At 33.1% G+C, this 16,708-nt stretch overlaps 1 protein-coding gene across 1 annotated transcript; it reads left to right on the top strand.

Moving 5' to 3' along the window:
* The first annotated feature begins 9,980 nt into the window (after window positions 1-9,980).
* LOC105782403 (protein BONZAI 3) lies at window positions 9,981-15,821 on the top strand. Its single transcript, XM_052626527.1, has 16 exons — window positions 9,981-10,140; window positions 11,308-11,355; window positions 11,609-11,757; window positions 11,880-11,928; window positions 12,554-12,610; window positions 12,910-13,089; window positions 13,168-13,308; window positions 13,396-13,457; window positions 13,582-13,675; window positions 13,749-13,863; window positions 13,950-14,026; window positions 14,215-14,349; window positions 14,442-14,606; window positions 14,692-14,805; window positions 14,939-15,035; window positions 15,552-15,821. Exons 1-16 carry the CDS (start codon window positions 9,982-9,984, stop codon window positions 15,647-15,649), a joined length of 1,740 nt encoding a protein of 579 aa, XP_052482487.1. The 5' UTR covers window position 9,981; the 3' UTR covers window positions 15,650-15,821.
* The last annotated feature ends 887 nt before the right edge of the window (window positions 15,822-16,708 follow it).

The following is a 16,708-nucleotide window of genomic DNA, read 5'->3' as shown; positions in this document are numbered from 1 at the left end:
AATTCGAGCTCAAAATATCGCTCCTTTGCTCAATATACATTTGGCCATACACAATTATATTCACAAAAATTTCATTCATCATTTAATATATATTATCAAATTTAACGACATTTATGTGCTTATAGACTTACCTCAGATATCGTCGACAATTAAATCGGCTACTCAACCACTTTTGTCTTTCCCCGATCCAAATCTGATTTCTTTAATTCTTAATCTAAACTTATTCAAATTAAACTTATTTAAACACCATTCTATTCAATTTAGCCTAAAAACAAATGAATAGGCAAATTACAATTTTGCCCCTAACATTTTACACTCTTTACAATTTAATCTTTTTTGCTCAAAACACAAAATACACAAATTTTGACTACACTCCTTAAAGGCCGGATATTCCTAGTGTCTATACAAGCTCATGCATTTAATTTATTTCACATTATAGCCCTTCAAAATTTTATTTTCTCAAATTAAGCACACAAACAATAAAATTAATTCATGAAACTTTCACACATGTAAATTCATACATCAAAAACACACAAAATAATATTAAAATATTTTTTTGACTCGGATTTGTGGTCCCGAAACCACTATTCTGATTAGGGTCAAAATTGGGTTGTTTCAGAAGCTATTAGTTTTATCTCCCTGAAGTTGCAGTAGAGCGGATTAAAATGATGAATCCTATACCTTTGAAGTTGCAGTAGGTCGGATTAAATCTACCATTACAAGTCTTATCTCCCTGACGTTGCAAGGGAGCAGACTAAAACCACAAACTTCGTCCCCCTGAAGTTGCTGCGAAGAGTCAGATCTCTCTAAAGTGCAGTGGAGTGGATCGAAGCAACAAGACATGGTGGACTGGAATGAAGCTACTTGAAAAGAGAAGCACCAAAAGAAGTCAAGACTCGGTGATACCGGGTAAAATTGGCCCTTCAAAAGTCTTTACTCCATTCCCGTTACACGACAATGAGCAAAGAGGGGCAACTGTTGTGGGCCAATTTAGCCCAGGGCCGGGCCCAAACCAAACAAAAAATAAAATCCATTTACAAACCAAATTGACCCAACTAAATTTAAAAAACCCTAAAGGCCCAATGGCCCAACAAACTAAACAATTTTAAAAAAAAAACAACAAAAACCCTAGCGCCGCTCCTAGCCTCTGCCATGCCTGCCACCGTCGCCTGCAGCGCACCAACTCCACCTGCTCCACCACCCACTTGTACCTGCAAAAGCAGTGACAGCAAACAAATAAAAAATTATGTAAAAATGGCTATATAGAAGCCATTCAAACTGTTTTTTGAGGTTTCTTTCAGAAATAAAAAAAGGATCCAAGAAAAAATAAAGAGCAAAGAAACACAAAGGTTTTCCTAGTTTTTTACTTTATTTATTTATTTATTCATTTTTCTAATTTCGATTTTTAATAATATACATAATATAAATATATACATAACATATAAAAAAATAAAAAAAATACCTTTTTGATTTTTCCAGCCACCGTAGCGGTTTTGGCCAGATTCTGGGCCTATGCCCGGATGGGGGGAGAGGAAATTTGAGAGAATTTTTTGTTTTTTTTAGAGAAAAAAGGAAAATGCAATTTTTAAAAAAAACTTGACTTTTATAGGCCCCCAAAACGTCGTCGTTTTGGGCAGGCCTCTCAGGCACCAAAACGACGTCGTTTTGGCCTAACCCAATCCAACCGACCCGACCCGCTAAAGGATCCACGTGTTTTCGTGCGGGTGGGATATTAACGCAATAGGTCCTTCCGCTTTCGCGCCGTTGTGCAATGTGGTCCCTTTTGATTTTTTTAATTCGGCCCCATAATTTTATGCGTTTTTAATTTGGTCCTTATCGAAGTTGACCGTTTTCGAGGCTTGGATAAATTTCCCTTTTGATCCCCCTCCTTTCACGCGCATCACGATTTAGTCCTTTTTATGTTCTTCATTTTCAATTTCGCCCATAGGGTTTTGTTTTTAATTCAATTTAGCCATTTTCTTTGTTATTTTGGTTATTTTCTCATTAAAATTAATAAAGTTGGTACTATTATTATTACTATTATTATTATTGCTTGTTATTATTAGTTTTTATCTCCCTTTCATTTACATATTCATTATTATGTTATTTCATGAATTAGTATATTTTATAATTTATTTCATTTTATTATTATATATATATATTTGTCTAATTATATCATTTTATTATTTATTATTTACTTCAAGTTTTTTTACACTTTCAAATTATTATTATTATTATTATTATTATTATTATATATTGCTACTACCAGATTTACCCATTTATATCTTTTAATTATAAACTTTGTTATACACATATATTTCTTTTATACATGTACATATATTTTTTTATTTTGTAATTTTATCTATTTTCTTTGTTATTATTATTGCTTTACTTGATGTTCATTTATTTATTTATTTATTTACATGTCCATTATTATCATTATTATATTTTTAAATACTTGATTTTTATTTCTTTATTTACTTGATATTGTGTATACATGATTGATTTGTTTTTATTTATCTTTGCATTATTTTTTATTTTTCTTGTGCTATTTATATTTACATTATCATAATTGTTATTCCGTCATATATAATTTTTATTCAAATTCGTAAAAAAGAGAAAATTTTGAAAATAAAGGCAATACTCGGTATTTGGGATCTTCGAAAGAATTGAGCCCTAACGTATTGGGTTCCAATTTTCTTCGTTGAATCTAAATAATCGAGAATTCTCTTTAATCAAAAAAACATAAATAAAAATCTCATTATCGGAATTCAATACGTTGTGTCCTAACGTATTGGATATGACACGTTGTTTTCTCGAGATGAGGATTTTTCTAAAAAATATAATAAAGGCAATATTCAATGTTTAGAATTTTGAGAAATTGTGCCCTAACGTATTGGGCTGCGATTTTTTCATCCGACTTAAACAATTGAATATCCTTTTAAATTTTATTACACGAGTTTTTGGACAAGCTCATTTTTGAGGATGTGAAATATCATGCCCTAACTCATTGGGTATGACATTTTCTCTCTCCGAAATGAGAGGGTCTTAACAGCTAGTTTGATTTATAAAAGTTTTTTTAATACAAGGATCGTATTTTAAAATCTTTGCACATTTTTTATATTAAGACACTAATTAATCAACAAGGTACCAATTTTGGGCGTGTCGAGGGTGCTAACCCTTCCTCGTGCCTAACCGACTCTTGAACCCGTCTTCTGGATTTTTATAAGACTAAAAATTATCATTTTAGTAAATTTAAATTTTCATTAAATTGATTTAATTATGAGGTGATCCGATCACACCTAAATAAAAAAGATTGGTGGCGACTCCTACATTCGTTTTCTTTTTTCAAAATCCAAGTCGACCCCGTTTTCACAAAAAAATGGTGTCAACACTTAGGTTTCTAGCATACCAATGAATCTCTCAACTTAATGCAGTAGCCTGTGACCGACCTTCATGTCCATTGAGGTAAGCCTTTGATTTTGTTCAAGTGGAGTAGATGCACAACGTGCTCCCCCTAAACCTGAATCAGCTATGAGTTCCAAGACATATTTTTGTTGGTTTAGCACTATTCTTTCTTTGAATCTAGCCACCTCAATGCCAAGAAACTAATTGAGATGACCAAGGTCCTTCATTCGAAAATTCTAATGAAGAATCCCCTTAAGTTCAATTATAAGATCATTATCATTCTCTATGATAAAGAGATCATTAACATAGATCAACATTATCACCAATTTACTACCCTCTCTTTTTGTAAACATAGAATAATCATACCAGCTCTGCACATAACCATTGAAAAGAAGTGCATCAGTCAGCTTCATATTCCATTGACGAGAGGCTTGCTTCAATCTATATAAGGACTTGAGTAACCTACAAGCCCAAGGCTCCCCCTAGTTGCGAAAACCCTCTGGAAGAGTCATATAAACTTCCTCATGGAGATCATCTTACAAAAAAAGTATTGAACACGTCCATTTGAAACAAAGGCCAACCAAATATGGCTACTAAAGCAATGATTGTTCGAACTGTAACCTACTTTGCTACTGGAGAGAACGTATCATGAAAATCCATACCTTCACATTGATTGTAACCTTTAACAACCAACCGAGCCTTAAAACATTTAATCAAACCATCAGAATTATACTTCACCTTAAAAACTCATTTGCAGCCACTAAGTTTCTTACCAGGGGTAACTCCAACACTCTTCATGTACCATTTGCCTCTAAAGCCTGAATTTCTTGTTTCATAGCTTCTACCCATTGTTCATTAACAATTGCCTCATGATAGGTACGTGGTTCAACAATAGAGGATAAAGAAACAACAAACACACATGTATGATAAGGTAAATGAGCATATGAAATGCAATTAGTGATAGAATTTGTACCTTGATGTAGTGAAGTTGATGAAGAGGATTGAGGATGGCAAATAAAGTCAGATTGCCAAGTTGGTGGTTTACTTACACGAGATGATTTTCTCAAAGAGGCAGATGGTATTATAGGAGAAGGGGAGACAGTTGTGTTAGTGGATAAAGTATTAGGTGTAACGGACAATGGTTGGATTGAAAATTCTTATGGGAGAAACAATAGGAATATGAAGAAACTCATGGTCAAAATCATGTGAGGAAGGTGGGAATAAAGAGGAGCCTTTGACTGAAAATTGAAAGGGAAAAATGGTTTTATGGAAGATAACATAACGATTAACAAAAAATGTTTTGGACTAAAGGTTAAACAAGACATAACCCTTTTGAACTGAAGAATAACCCATTAACATGGAATGTATGGCTTTGGAGGTGAATTTGACATGGTAATTGGTCAATGTGACGCAACAGAGACAACCAAAAATCCTAAGGTGAGACAAGTTTGGAACATTATGATAAAGCATTTCAAACAGAGACTTCCAACTTAAAACTGATGTAGGCAATCTATTGATGATATAACACTCTATTAACACACACTCACCCCAAAATTTGGTTAGAACATGAGAGTGGAATTTAAGGGCTCGAGCAACGTTTAACAAGTGTTGGTGTTTATGTTCAGCTATGTCATTTTGCTGTGGAGTATAGACATAAGAACTCTAATGGGCAATTTCATTAGAAGAAAAAAAATCCTTCCCTTCGATGGTAAAAAATTCTGAACCATTATCACTTCTAATTGTTTTGATAAGAACAGAAAAATGTGTGTGTACATACACAATGAATTGTTTGAGGACAACAAATGCATCACTTTTAAGTCTAAGGAGATAGACTCATGTCATTCAAGTGTGATCATCTACAATAGTTAAAAAATACCAATGTCCACTATGTGTAGAAACACGATATGGCCCGCAAAGATCAATGTGTATAACGGAAAAAGGTTTGTCTTCAAGAGAAGTACTAATAGGAAATGGTAAGCGAGTTTGTTTTGCTAGAGGACAAACACCACAATGTTGAATATGATTATTATGGGAGAAATTACAATGTAATTGAGACATTTTAGACAATGTGCTCATAGATGTATGCCCAAGCCTAGCATGCCATAGTGTACTACCATTAAAATGTGAAGAATATGATAAACAAGCATTTGATTGTGTAACATGTGATAAGGTCTTTGAAGAAGAAAACTTTGAGAAGGGTGACGACTACAAGATGTATAGACCTCTTCTAACTTTACCAGTCCACTTCATCTCACCACTGCAAAGGTCCTGTAGAAGACAAAAATGTGGATAAAATATTACACAACAACTGAGCTCTTTGGTTAATTGTAAAATAGACAACAAATTGTAGTGAAAATCAGGCACATGTAAAACATTGGTCAAGATATGAGTAGGAGACAAGGTATATGTGCCAAAGTGTGCAATTTGGGTGGTTTTACCATTCGAAAATTGAACGAACAATGGAGAATCACATGCAATAGGAGAATCCAAATGCTAAAAGTCAAACGTCATATGGTTTGTGGCTCCTATGTCAAGAATCCAACCGTGACTCGGAGAAGTAAGATTTGTACCTGTCATATAAGCAACAACCTGCACTGTCGACTCATTTCCAAGCAAATTAAAAATCTGCTGATACTGCTCAGATGTAAAGAGAGGTGTCTGAATAGGAACAGAAGGGGTACTATTGTTGGACGATGACTCATTCGAGGCAGGATAAGACACACTTGTTGTCATAGCATTATTTGCAATGGATCCTTTTTTTTAGTAAACTTGTAATCAGCTGGATAGCCCACAATTTTGTAACATGTCTCCTTCTTGTGATCCTTAATATGGCAATAATCACATGCACCATTGAAACGTTTCCTTGGCTAAGAAGTAGAGGAATTTGTGTACAAGTTGTTGGTTTAGTAGCCAACAAGGATCCACCAGAATTTTAACGTTGTCCTTTCTCTTGAACCAACATGAAATATGCTTGGTTAACAGAAGGTAATGGCTGCATCAACAAGAGCCTACAACAAACCATAGATTATGAGTTATTCAATCCCATGAGAAATTGAAACAAACGTTGTTGATTTACATGCTCAGCATTTTTCTAAGATGTTTCACAATTGCATAATGCAAATGGCACAATCGCATCCAATTCATCCCAAAGCAAATGTAGACAAGTATGATAAGTTGAAATGGAAGAAGTACCTTGAGAGAGCGAGACAATTTCTCTATGCAAGAAGTAGAAACGTGAGCCATCAATTTTATCAAATTGTTCCTTAAGATCTTGCCAAACCAACAAGGTGCGGAAAGCAAACACGACCCCTGCAGAGAGCTTTTGACTAACAGTGTTCAAGATCTAAGAAAGAATAATGGTGTTGCATCGATCCCACTAAGTCAAAAGTTCTGGTGACAAGGCATCACGGAAACAAGAACCATCAATAAATCCTATTTTATTCTTGGCAAGGAGGGTTATTTGCATTGATCGACTCCACATATTGTAATTTTCAATCCCAATCAACTGATGAGACACAAGCATCATCCTAAGTGTATTTGACGGATGAAGATAGAACGGATGACTAAAGCCAATTCAGTGTTATGGTACGTGGAAAAAGGAAAACAAAAAAGTGCAGATCTAGAGAATAAAAGAAACAAATCTGAAACGAGGTAGAAGAAGGAACTTGAACAAGCTGAACCACTATTGACTAATGGCAGCAAGTTGAACGAAAGCAACTGCCGACGATGGCTCAGATACAATGTCAATTGGTGGCTGATGATTGGTGTTGACTGAAGTCCGATGACCAGAAAGTTGTGTATACTAACAGAGACAAACAAGAACTAAATAAATTCCTTTTATTTAATTATGATAATTACAAAAACAAAACTAATAAATATATACACACAACTGGCTACCTAATTGCTATTAACCACTTGCTAACTAACTAACTGCTAATTAGCTAAACAGGCCTTCAACATAATTCATTTATAAAATTTAAAAATATTTTTATATTAAAATGTACACTTTGTTCAAACCATGAAATTTCACTGAAAATTACAAGGAAATTAAATAATCCAGAAAATGAATAGTTATATTGAAAACGATGGCAGTGCTAAGATTCCACGCAAGATAATTAAAAATATTGACTTGTATTTGACCAAAAAAAAAAGTTGTAGAGTTTAGAAAGAGAGGCCTTCAACTTTACATTATAGAGTAAAATGGCAATGCAAATTAAAGTACAAAAATGATTTAATATTAAAAAATAAAGAATATTTTTCTGACACTTTAAATTACTGGGAAAGGAATTGGTGTGCTGACATATAACAAATGACGTGAAAGCGAGTTATATGTTTGTTGGATCTTATCTTCGTAAACATTCTTCTATAAATACAAGTTCTTATAACCCAAAGAGAATAAAGAGGGTTTTGAGAGTCTGGCTTTTGCTTATAATCATGTAAGTTCTTATAGACCTTTTTTCTGTTTCTTTTTTTACATTTTTATGCATCCCCAGTGAATTAGTTACCAACTCAATCTAAAGACTTCCACCTTTTTAGGTAATATATTAAATAATTTGATTATTTGTTTTATGGATAAAACTAATAAATGATTTAACGCTTAATGTTTATATATATTTCTGAGCTAAATTTGGCACCCAATATTTTAAAAACAACCTTTTAAAAAAGTTGATTCGTTATTTTTAACGAAAACGCTAATTAAAGTGTTAAATTTTTAAATATGGCGATCGCATAATAACCATATATAAGCATGCTAATTTTTTGAACTTTTATAAACTTTTTTAACCTTTAAAATTTTTACATTATTTATTAACGTGTCATATAAGACAAATTGATACTATCATGTGAATTGTCATGCCAATAATGTTAAAAAATAATTCTTTAGTCATTATTTCCATTAGAAAGATAAATTAACTATTTTTGAAAAATTAATAATTAGATCTAACTAAAAATAATAAAAATATAAATATTAAGGACTAAATTTATCATTATTCCTAAATAAATTGAAAAAAAGGTAAGAAAAAGAGAGGAAGTTTTAGACAAAAATTAGATATAAAAGAAATAGAAAACGTCATTAATTACTAGTGTCCAAATTTCTTTCTTTCAAATTTTTGAATCCATTTTACTAATTAATGTTGATTTAATCTATTAAATTAAAAAATAAGTTTATTTTCCATTAATTTTTGGTTGAATTTTTGAGTTTTATGTGTCTAACTTGGAGTTCTATCCTTTGTAATTGTGTTTGTGTAAGTTTTAATTCAAATTTACTTTAATTTTATAACTATTGTGCTTACTTTGTATTTATAAAACTTAAAAATAATTTAATTTAATATATATTAAATAAAAATCTGAATTTGATCGGGTTTAATTCATCTAGTAATTTTATTCATTATTAAATAATAAAATTTTAAAATTAAAATATTATTTATAACCATATATAAAAGAAAGGTTTGGCAACCCATGCTCTCTTTCTTTTTATTTTATTTTATAAAATGGTTAAACATCAGATTTGGCCCTCTAATATGTTTAATGTTGAAGTTTTAGTTTTTAACATAATTTACTCTCTATACTTTTATAATATTTTTAATTAGTATAAATAATTAATACGGTTAATTTTTTGATTAAAACATTATGTGATTATATATAATTTAAATTTCTTTTAGGTTATATATATGGTTAAATATCGAGTTTTAGAGATTAAAACGTGACTTTTAATTTTTTTAGGTTTGCGTCACTCTTTTTCTCTTTTTACATTATAAGATAATGGTTAAATTTTAATTTTGGCCTCTAAATTAAGTTAAAATTTGATATTTAATTTATATACTTTAATTTTTGACATAATTTGATCCATCTATTTTTATAATTCGTTAATCTGAATAGTTAATATTTTTAACGATTTCAATCAAAATGTCAATGCTAATGTTTCTCAAGAGCACTATTCCAATAGGAAAAAATATTTTAACAATGATAGCAACTACACGTGAATTTCTTAAATTTGAAAAGTAGAGGATTATATTCCTAAAAATAAGAGTATGAAAAATAAAATTTAAATGCACGTATAGAAATTTAGAGCATATTTTAACCTTCAAGTTCTTACTTTATAATTTGATACAAACAAATGATCAACCCAACCAAAATTTCATAAGGTTAATTTTACCGAGAAAACTCTGTTGACTTTTACCAATATATATATATCTTTACATGAAACAAAATTTCGTTTTATAAAAAAAGTTTAAGATTCCAATACAATACAATTGAAAAATAAATTTTTGAAGAATTGACCAAATTTTTGTCCATTTTGATTATTCTTTGACCGCACAACGTTTCAACTGTTCCAGTGCGGTTCAAATTTGTTCACCAAAACACCCACCTTCAATTTCTCGGGTAAATTTTCCTTAATTTTTTTTCTAGGAACTCCCGAGAGTTTTAATGAGAAACTAATAATACAAAAATTAACCTAAACCCCCACCAATTATGAGTAAAAAAGGGTTCTTTTCCCCGGAAATGCACTTTTAAGCAAATATAAAATTTTTAAGCTGATTAGGGTTTTAATTTGTCAAAGAATTTGAAAAAGACATGGGAGGCTGCCTTTCTGGTGACCTGAAAGGAGGGAAGCAAGCAATAGGTGGTGGGGTTCATGGTAGGTCCACTATGAATAATGATACAGGACATAACGAAGCCATTCATCACTTTTATACAGTTCGAGGTCATTCTCCTCTTTTTACTCAAATTGAGGTACCATATTTTTTATTATTATCATTATATTTAAAATCCTTGGGTTAAAAATTTTGATAGGGGTTTTGCATCAAAATATAATCTCCTTTGTTCACACTTGATTAAGAAGGAATTTTGATATTTGACTTGAGTGTTTCTTTTGTTGATTTTAATATAGTTTTAGTGTATGTGTGTGTTCGAGTATATGTTGGATTGATTAATGAGGTTTATTTTGTGTGTTTAACTGCTTATGTTATTTGGACTCAAAGACCATAAGGGCCAGACATAGGAATGTGCTTGACATGGGTACATTCAGATTTTTGTAAGATATTCGTATATATTTAGATGCCCTTTGAAGGGTCATATCTTAGTAGACCAGATGTGTTGGACATATACATAAAAAACAAAAGTTGGAGTAGAGACCTGAAATAGTTTTTATTGCTTATTTACTGTTCAATCTTCACGTTTCCCGTTTTCCTAGTACCACCTTAAACTAGTATATGGATAGCAGGGGTTCTATGGCTCATAGCAGTCCTTATCATGTTAACCCTAAGTCTTGACTTTTTCCACTTCAAAACTTATGTACTAATCACTGTTTCCCTGGCTGAAACAGTGCAGGATACTCTTTTCTAGATTCTTGTACAAATAGTAGGCTGAGAGGTAGAATCTCAGGTTCAACCATTTGGTTAATAAATGTTTTATCATATGCAAGGGCTTGGCGTTATACATATTTTTTTATTACCTTGAACTATTTTTTATTGGAGTAATAAGTACTGGTTATTATAACGAATCCATCAAGCTATCAACTATTCATATCTTATGCTTGAAATCAAGTATTATCCCTGTCACGGTTGTCTGATCTGACTTGCTTAAAATGGTAATAAATTAATTGGAGAGATTGTCTTCATGCTAAAATATGATCATATACTAGATTGTCATGTTTTTGCAAGAATATGTGTGTGTGTGTGTGTTCTCTCTTTTCTCCTCTATTATCATTTGAATAATATGTTCATTTCTGCAGCCACGAGCCATCCACTTAGTTAATGAAGGGTGATTAGTTGTTTCCAGACATCTTAATGTTGCATGGAAACAATTTCATGGATGCAGTTGGGATAGTTTATATTAGTGTTATAATGTGAAAAAGCTGACTCTTATGGTGTTTTAATGTGATTAAAATGTGCATTGCAGTTATCGTTGTCAGCATCAAACTTGCGTGATCTTGACATAACATCGAAGGTAAGCTTCTAGATATATCTTGCTTTCTTCATTTTGGTGCAAGTGCCTTTATCATTTCTTATTCACAAAATATTGGAAGTTTATAACATGAAGTACATGCCTCGTTGATTCTAAACATCTGAAAATAAGAGGTATAGAACATGTCTTGCATCATAGGATGTACCTGGAAATTCAGGTCTTTTATTGCATGTAAGATTGGCTTCACATAGTAAAAGTTGACTTCAAAATTGCAACTGCTTTTGTTTTCTTGTAGAGTGATCCTATGGCAGTTTTGTATGTAAAGAAAATGGATGGGACACTAGAGGAGCTCGGTCGTACTGAAGTTATACTCAACAGTTTGAATCCTGCTTGGATTGATAAGATTCATGCTGCTTATCAGTTTGAGATTGTTCAAAATTTGGTGTAAGTTTCCCATATATTCTGTATGTCTATCAGATTATTTTCCCCCAAGATGTACTGTAGGTTTGTGTGTGTCTGTGTGTGGATTGTGAGACTGATGTTCTTCTCCTTTCCTCCTGCTCCAGTTTTCATGTATATGATGTGGATACCAAATATCACAACATACCTGTGAAAGTATGTCAAAATTCTTCTTATTTTTCTTTTCAAGGCTTTATTATTTCATTTCCAAATTTAATTAATGAATGTCATTGACAAGTTCGGAAGAGATGTCAGTAGATTTCAGATTACTATGGCTTCATTACCAATCATAATGTTTCAAATTTTATGTGCTGGATAACCTCCTTTCCATATTTCTTAAGTGAAACTACTTCCTGTGTGAATTTAAATAGTTCCCAACATTTGAGGAACCTAAGAAATTTATAGTGAACAATATTAAAAGAATAATTATCAATGAGTTTGGGCTTAGATGCTATGTTACTCGGATGTGAGTGTTGAATACTAGTATGTGTTTGACATGGTATGCTTCCTCTCCCGTTTATTGTAAGGTTCTTAGAGGGTCATACCTCCCATACCCATGTTAGATATGGGCGCCGGACTAAGAGTTTCAAGAAAAATGAAGAGCCTGACTGTATAGCTTAGTTGAAAAAGTGTTTTACAGATTTTACCATTGGACCAAGGACTTTCCAACTAGTGAAAGAATGCTTGTTACATAAAATTTCTTTCAGCATTTGGAATTTATCATATGACAAGTATCACTGCTTTCTTTGTTATTAAACTTTTCTGTTGTGTTGCTTTGTAGGCACTAAATTTAAATGAGCAGGATTTTTTGGGAGAAACCACTTGTGTTCTGTCTGAGGTGAGTTGCCTCACATCCATTATTGTTTCTTGTATTTTATTTCTTTATTATGAACTGGGGAATTAGTAGTACTTCCTCGAATTACTTTACTTGTATCTACTGTCCTTCAAGTGAAGTTATTGATAAACCTGCACTTCATTTTTCATCATGGCTACTGAAATATATTGCATTTTCTTCTGGTTGTAAATAAAATTTGTTTGCCACTGCTAGTTTTCCAAAGGTGGTGGCTTAGAACCATTTAGAATGATTTGTCAGACTGCTTATTTCTAACATTCAAGTTCTTCACTTTTTCTTGGCAGATAGTGACCAAAAGTAATCGAACTTTAACTCTCAATCTCCGTGGAAAAAATGGTCCAGGAGGTTCCAGAAACTTTGGGGCACTGACTGTCCATGCTGAAGAAACTTTTTTATCCAGGATGACTGTTGAGATGAAATTGTGTTGTTCCCGGTTAGACAACGTGGATATGTTTTCTAAAAGTGTATGTGCTCATGATTCAACTAGTTTAGTTGTGCATGTGTGTGTTTTACAACTTCCATATTCTTCTTATTGCTTATAGGATCCTTTCTTGAGAATATCAAGACAAACTGAAGACGGAAATCATGTCCCAATATGCAAGACAGAGGTGATAAACAACAATTTAAATCCAGTTTGGAGACCCTTATATCTAAGCATGCAACAGTTTGGAAGCAAGGCAAGCACGCAATTTCTTTAAGGCTCCCATGATAAAATATTAAAAGTTTTATAAGATTTTTATCCCACAGTTATGGTTCTATGTTGCTTACAGGACGACCCATTACTTATAGAGTGTTTCGATTTCAACAGCAATGGCAATCATGTACTTATTGGGTAACTTTTTAAAATTTTGGCCTCTGCATTTGTTGGTTTTGTCACTGTTAGCTTTTACTAGTTAAAGTGTTTGTTGCCTGGTAAGAAAAAGCCTGACTTTGGACTGCTTTATTTACTTAATCAGCCAACTTCATAAATCAGTTTCTGAGTTGGAAAAACTTCACAAAGACAGAAGTGGTGCAAATTTGATTTTCCCATCTCATCGTGGTCAGGAAAAGGTGTTCACCATGCCTGGCATCAATATTTTTACCAAAAATATGTGGTGTTGTTAAACATACCTTTGCCTTACAGGTTCTCAAGGGCCAGCTCTTTGTAGATCAGTTTATTGAGAAAGAGCACTTCAGTTTCCTTGACTACATTTCTAGTGGATTTGAGCTAAATTTTATGGTTGCCATCGACTTTACAGGTAAATAAGCTTTGTGCTAGGCATTTTTGTTTTCCCTATTTCTGATCTTATGTTCTGGTGCAAATTTACATATTTGACTTGTCCAGCTTCAAATGGGACTCCTCGAAATCAAGATTCCTTGCACTACATTGATCCTTCAGGACGATTGAATTCTTACCAGCAAGTAAGTCTGCAATAATAATGCATTGCTATTTAGTGGAGAAATGTTCTCCATGAAATAGTATAAGATTATTTCAGATGGATTACATTTGCATACAGCAAAGTGTATCTGTTTAGTTCTCTATTTATTGAGATTTACCTTGTTTGAATTCTCTATAATGGTGGGTAACTTACTAATGACATGATTAACAGGCTATAATGGAGGTTGGGGAGGTCATACAATTTTATGATTCTGATAGGAGGTTTCCAGCTTGGGGCTTTGGAGGAAGGACATATGATGGCACTTTATCCCATTGTTTTAACTTGAATGGTACAAATGCCTATGAGGTACGAGAAACCGTGTTTGTTGTTTACACCATGGCCATTCAACTTGAAAGCTGCACAAGTTCTAAGACTAGTTAATTTACTGCCTATAAAAGGTCGAAGGTGTTCAAGGCATCATGTCTGCTTATGCTAGTGCTCTTCACAACGTCACTCTGGCTGGCCCTACTTTGTTCAGCCATGTAATCAGCATAGCTGCACAAATGGCTTCCCAGGCTAACTCCAACGGCATTACCAAATATTTTGTGCTGCTCATTATGACGGTAAAAATGAAGTATTACTTCTATTTAGCACATTAAGAATCGTTAATCTTTGTCTAAACTTATAAAAGTATGCGGTCTTATGTAGGATGGAGTTTTGACAGATATACAAGAAACAATGGATGCTTTAGTTAGGGCATCTGATCTTCCTCTATCTATTCTTATAGTTGGAGTGGGAAATGCAGATTTTAAACAAATGGAGGTATGCCATTGTATTCTAGAACAATTTGGCATATTTGAATTGTCAATTTTTGCATTTCTAGAGTGCTAGTTGCTTGTAATTTTTCCACTAAAATGGTGATAAGAAAAAGGTTTTTGGTCTTATAATTTTGTAGGTTCTGGATGCTGATGATGGACGTCGATTGGAGAGTTCAACAGGTCGGGTTGCTACACGAGACATTGTACAATTTGTTCCCATGCAAGAAGTGCATAGTAAGTCATGTTCTACGCCATCGAGCTTTTCGGTTTTATCACACTTTTTCCCAAACTTAATGATTTTTATCTCAAGCAAAGATTTGTTATGCACCTTGGACTTAGGTACGAGTACTAGATACAAATAGGTTTGTTCTGTTTTCTCTTAGCTTTATTCCATGCATTTAGAGAGATCTTGGAGAGTCATATCCCCACACTCATGTTTGAACATGTATTGGATGCAATATTTCAAGAAAAATAAAAAAGTTGGATCTAGACAAAGGAATAATTTAAGTGTATTCGGAGACCTTACAATAGTGGTAGGCTTGGTTTGGATGTTGAAACAATTGGCCAGCACTTGTAGTTCCTAATGTTATAGGCGAAACAAATGATGGACTCTTTCTCATTTGTATCTTTGCCAAGCCTAAGAAAATTGAATATGGTGATTATCAAATTTGAAACCAATTTTCCACAAGTGTCGAACGCTTTTTTGATTTTAATTTGATTTCGACTAATCAAATGAGGGTGATTTTACAGGCGGGCAGGTTTCTGTTGTCCAAGCTCTATTGGAAGAGTTGCCGAGTCAGTTTTTGACATACATGCGGTCTAGAAACATTAAGCCACTCCATGTTTGATTGCCCCCAATGGCTTTCAAAACATTGGTAAAGGTAATAATAGATTACTGTTGTCCCTTGAAATATAGTACACAAGATACTTAAGAACCAAGTACAGATAGTTTAGGATAAAGTTTTACAACCATCTGTTAATATTGGCTTTTTTGCTCAAATAGAGTTAAAAATTATGTACGAAGGCATTGATAAATGAAGTTTGGTTTATTTATAGTTTATTTGATTCTTGTGGATCATTACATATCCTTTTAAGTCATCGCAAAGTTGGTTTTTGTTTCTTGTGCTTCATTACACGCTTCCGTTGAGGAGCAAATCACAGCTCTTAAGATAGAATTACTTCAGGAGGTCCATAGATCAAAAGCTAAAGAAACCTCTTGGAACTATGCTAATGAGCCCCTGGCCCTAGAAGTGTTAGCATAACCTCTTAGCCTCCTTCAAGTTCCCCAAACTTGCCTACAATGGCACAAGTGACCTAGTAGATCATTTGGCTCACTACAACTACCACATGAACATTTTTGGTAATAAAGTAATGAATCTTTTATAAGCGAGTTGCTGAAGCCACAAGTGAGACTAGCTTTTTTCAATGCAGTGTTTTTAGAACCCATCATGTATAACATTGCATTGAAGAAAGCTAGTCCCGTTTATGGCTTCGAAAACCAGCCTATAGTAGTTAAGGGATTTGTTACTCTGCCAGTGGTTTTAGGTGATGATGAGCATACGGTCACAGAAATGGTTGAGTTTCTAGTATTGGACCATCTAACGGCGTACAATGCAATATTCAATAGCCTAATCATGAGAATGACCAAATTGGTAGTAGTCACTTTTTGCATGATGGTTAAGTTCTCAATGCCTACTAGGGAAAGTTAGATGAAGTGTCACCAGAAAATAACCTGGGAATGCTATATAGTTTCCTTGAAACTTACAAAAGAGTAAAAGTCGCTCCTTCCCCTTGTAGTAGTACTCTCCAAAACCCTTTGATAGGCCTCAACTTGATTGGGAGAATGATTATAGATTTGGATAGATGATATGGAAGTTATACATAAGGCCAAGCTTCCAAAAATCAAA

The sequence above is a fragment of the Gossypium raimondii genome, chromosome 13 (genome assembly GCF_025698545.1).
Source record: "Gossypium raimondii isolate GPD5lz chromosome 13, ASM2569854v1, whole genome shotgun sequence".
Lineage (NCBI taxonomy): Eukaryota > Viridiplantae > Streptophyta > Magnoliopsida > Malvales > Malvaceae > Gossypium > Gossypium raimondii.
The sequence above is the reverse complement of the archived record's forward strand: the minus strand, read 5'-3'. Positions and strand labels throughout refer to the sequence as shown.

Excerpts from the sequence above, each read along its gene's own strand:
- LOC105782403 (XM_052626527.1), top strand. The coding sequence starts at position 9,982 with ATGGGAGGCTGCCTTTCTGGTGACCTGAAAGGAGGGAAGCAAGCAATA. Across the intron at positions 14,350-14,441 it reads ATGGTACAAATGCCTATGAG|GTCGAAGGTGTTCAAGGCAT; the intron begins GTACGAGAAACC and ends TGCCTATAAAAG. Across the intron at positions 14,607-14,691 it reads TTGTGCTGCTCATTATGACG|GATGGAGTTTTGACAGATAT; the intron begins GTAAAAATGAAG and ends GGTCTTATGTAG.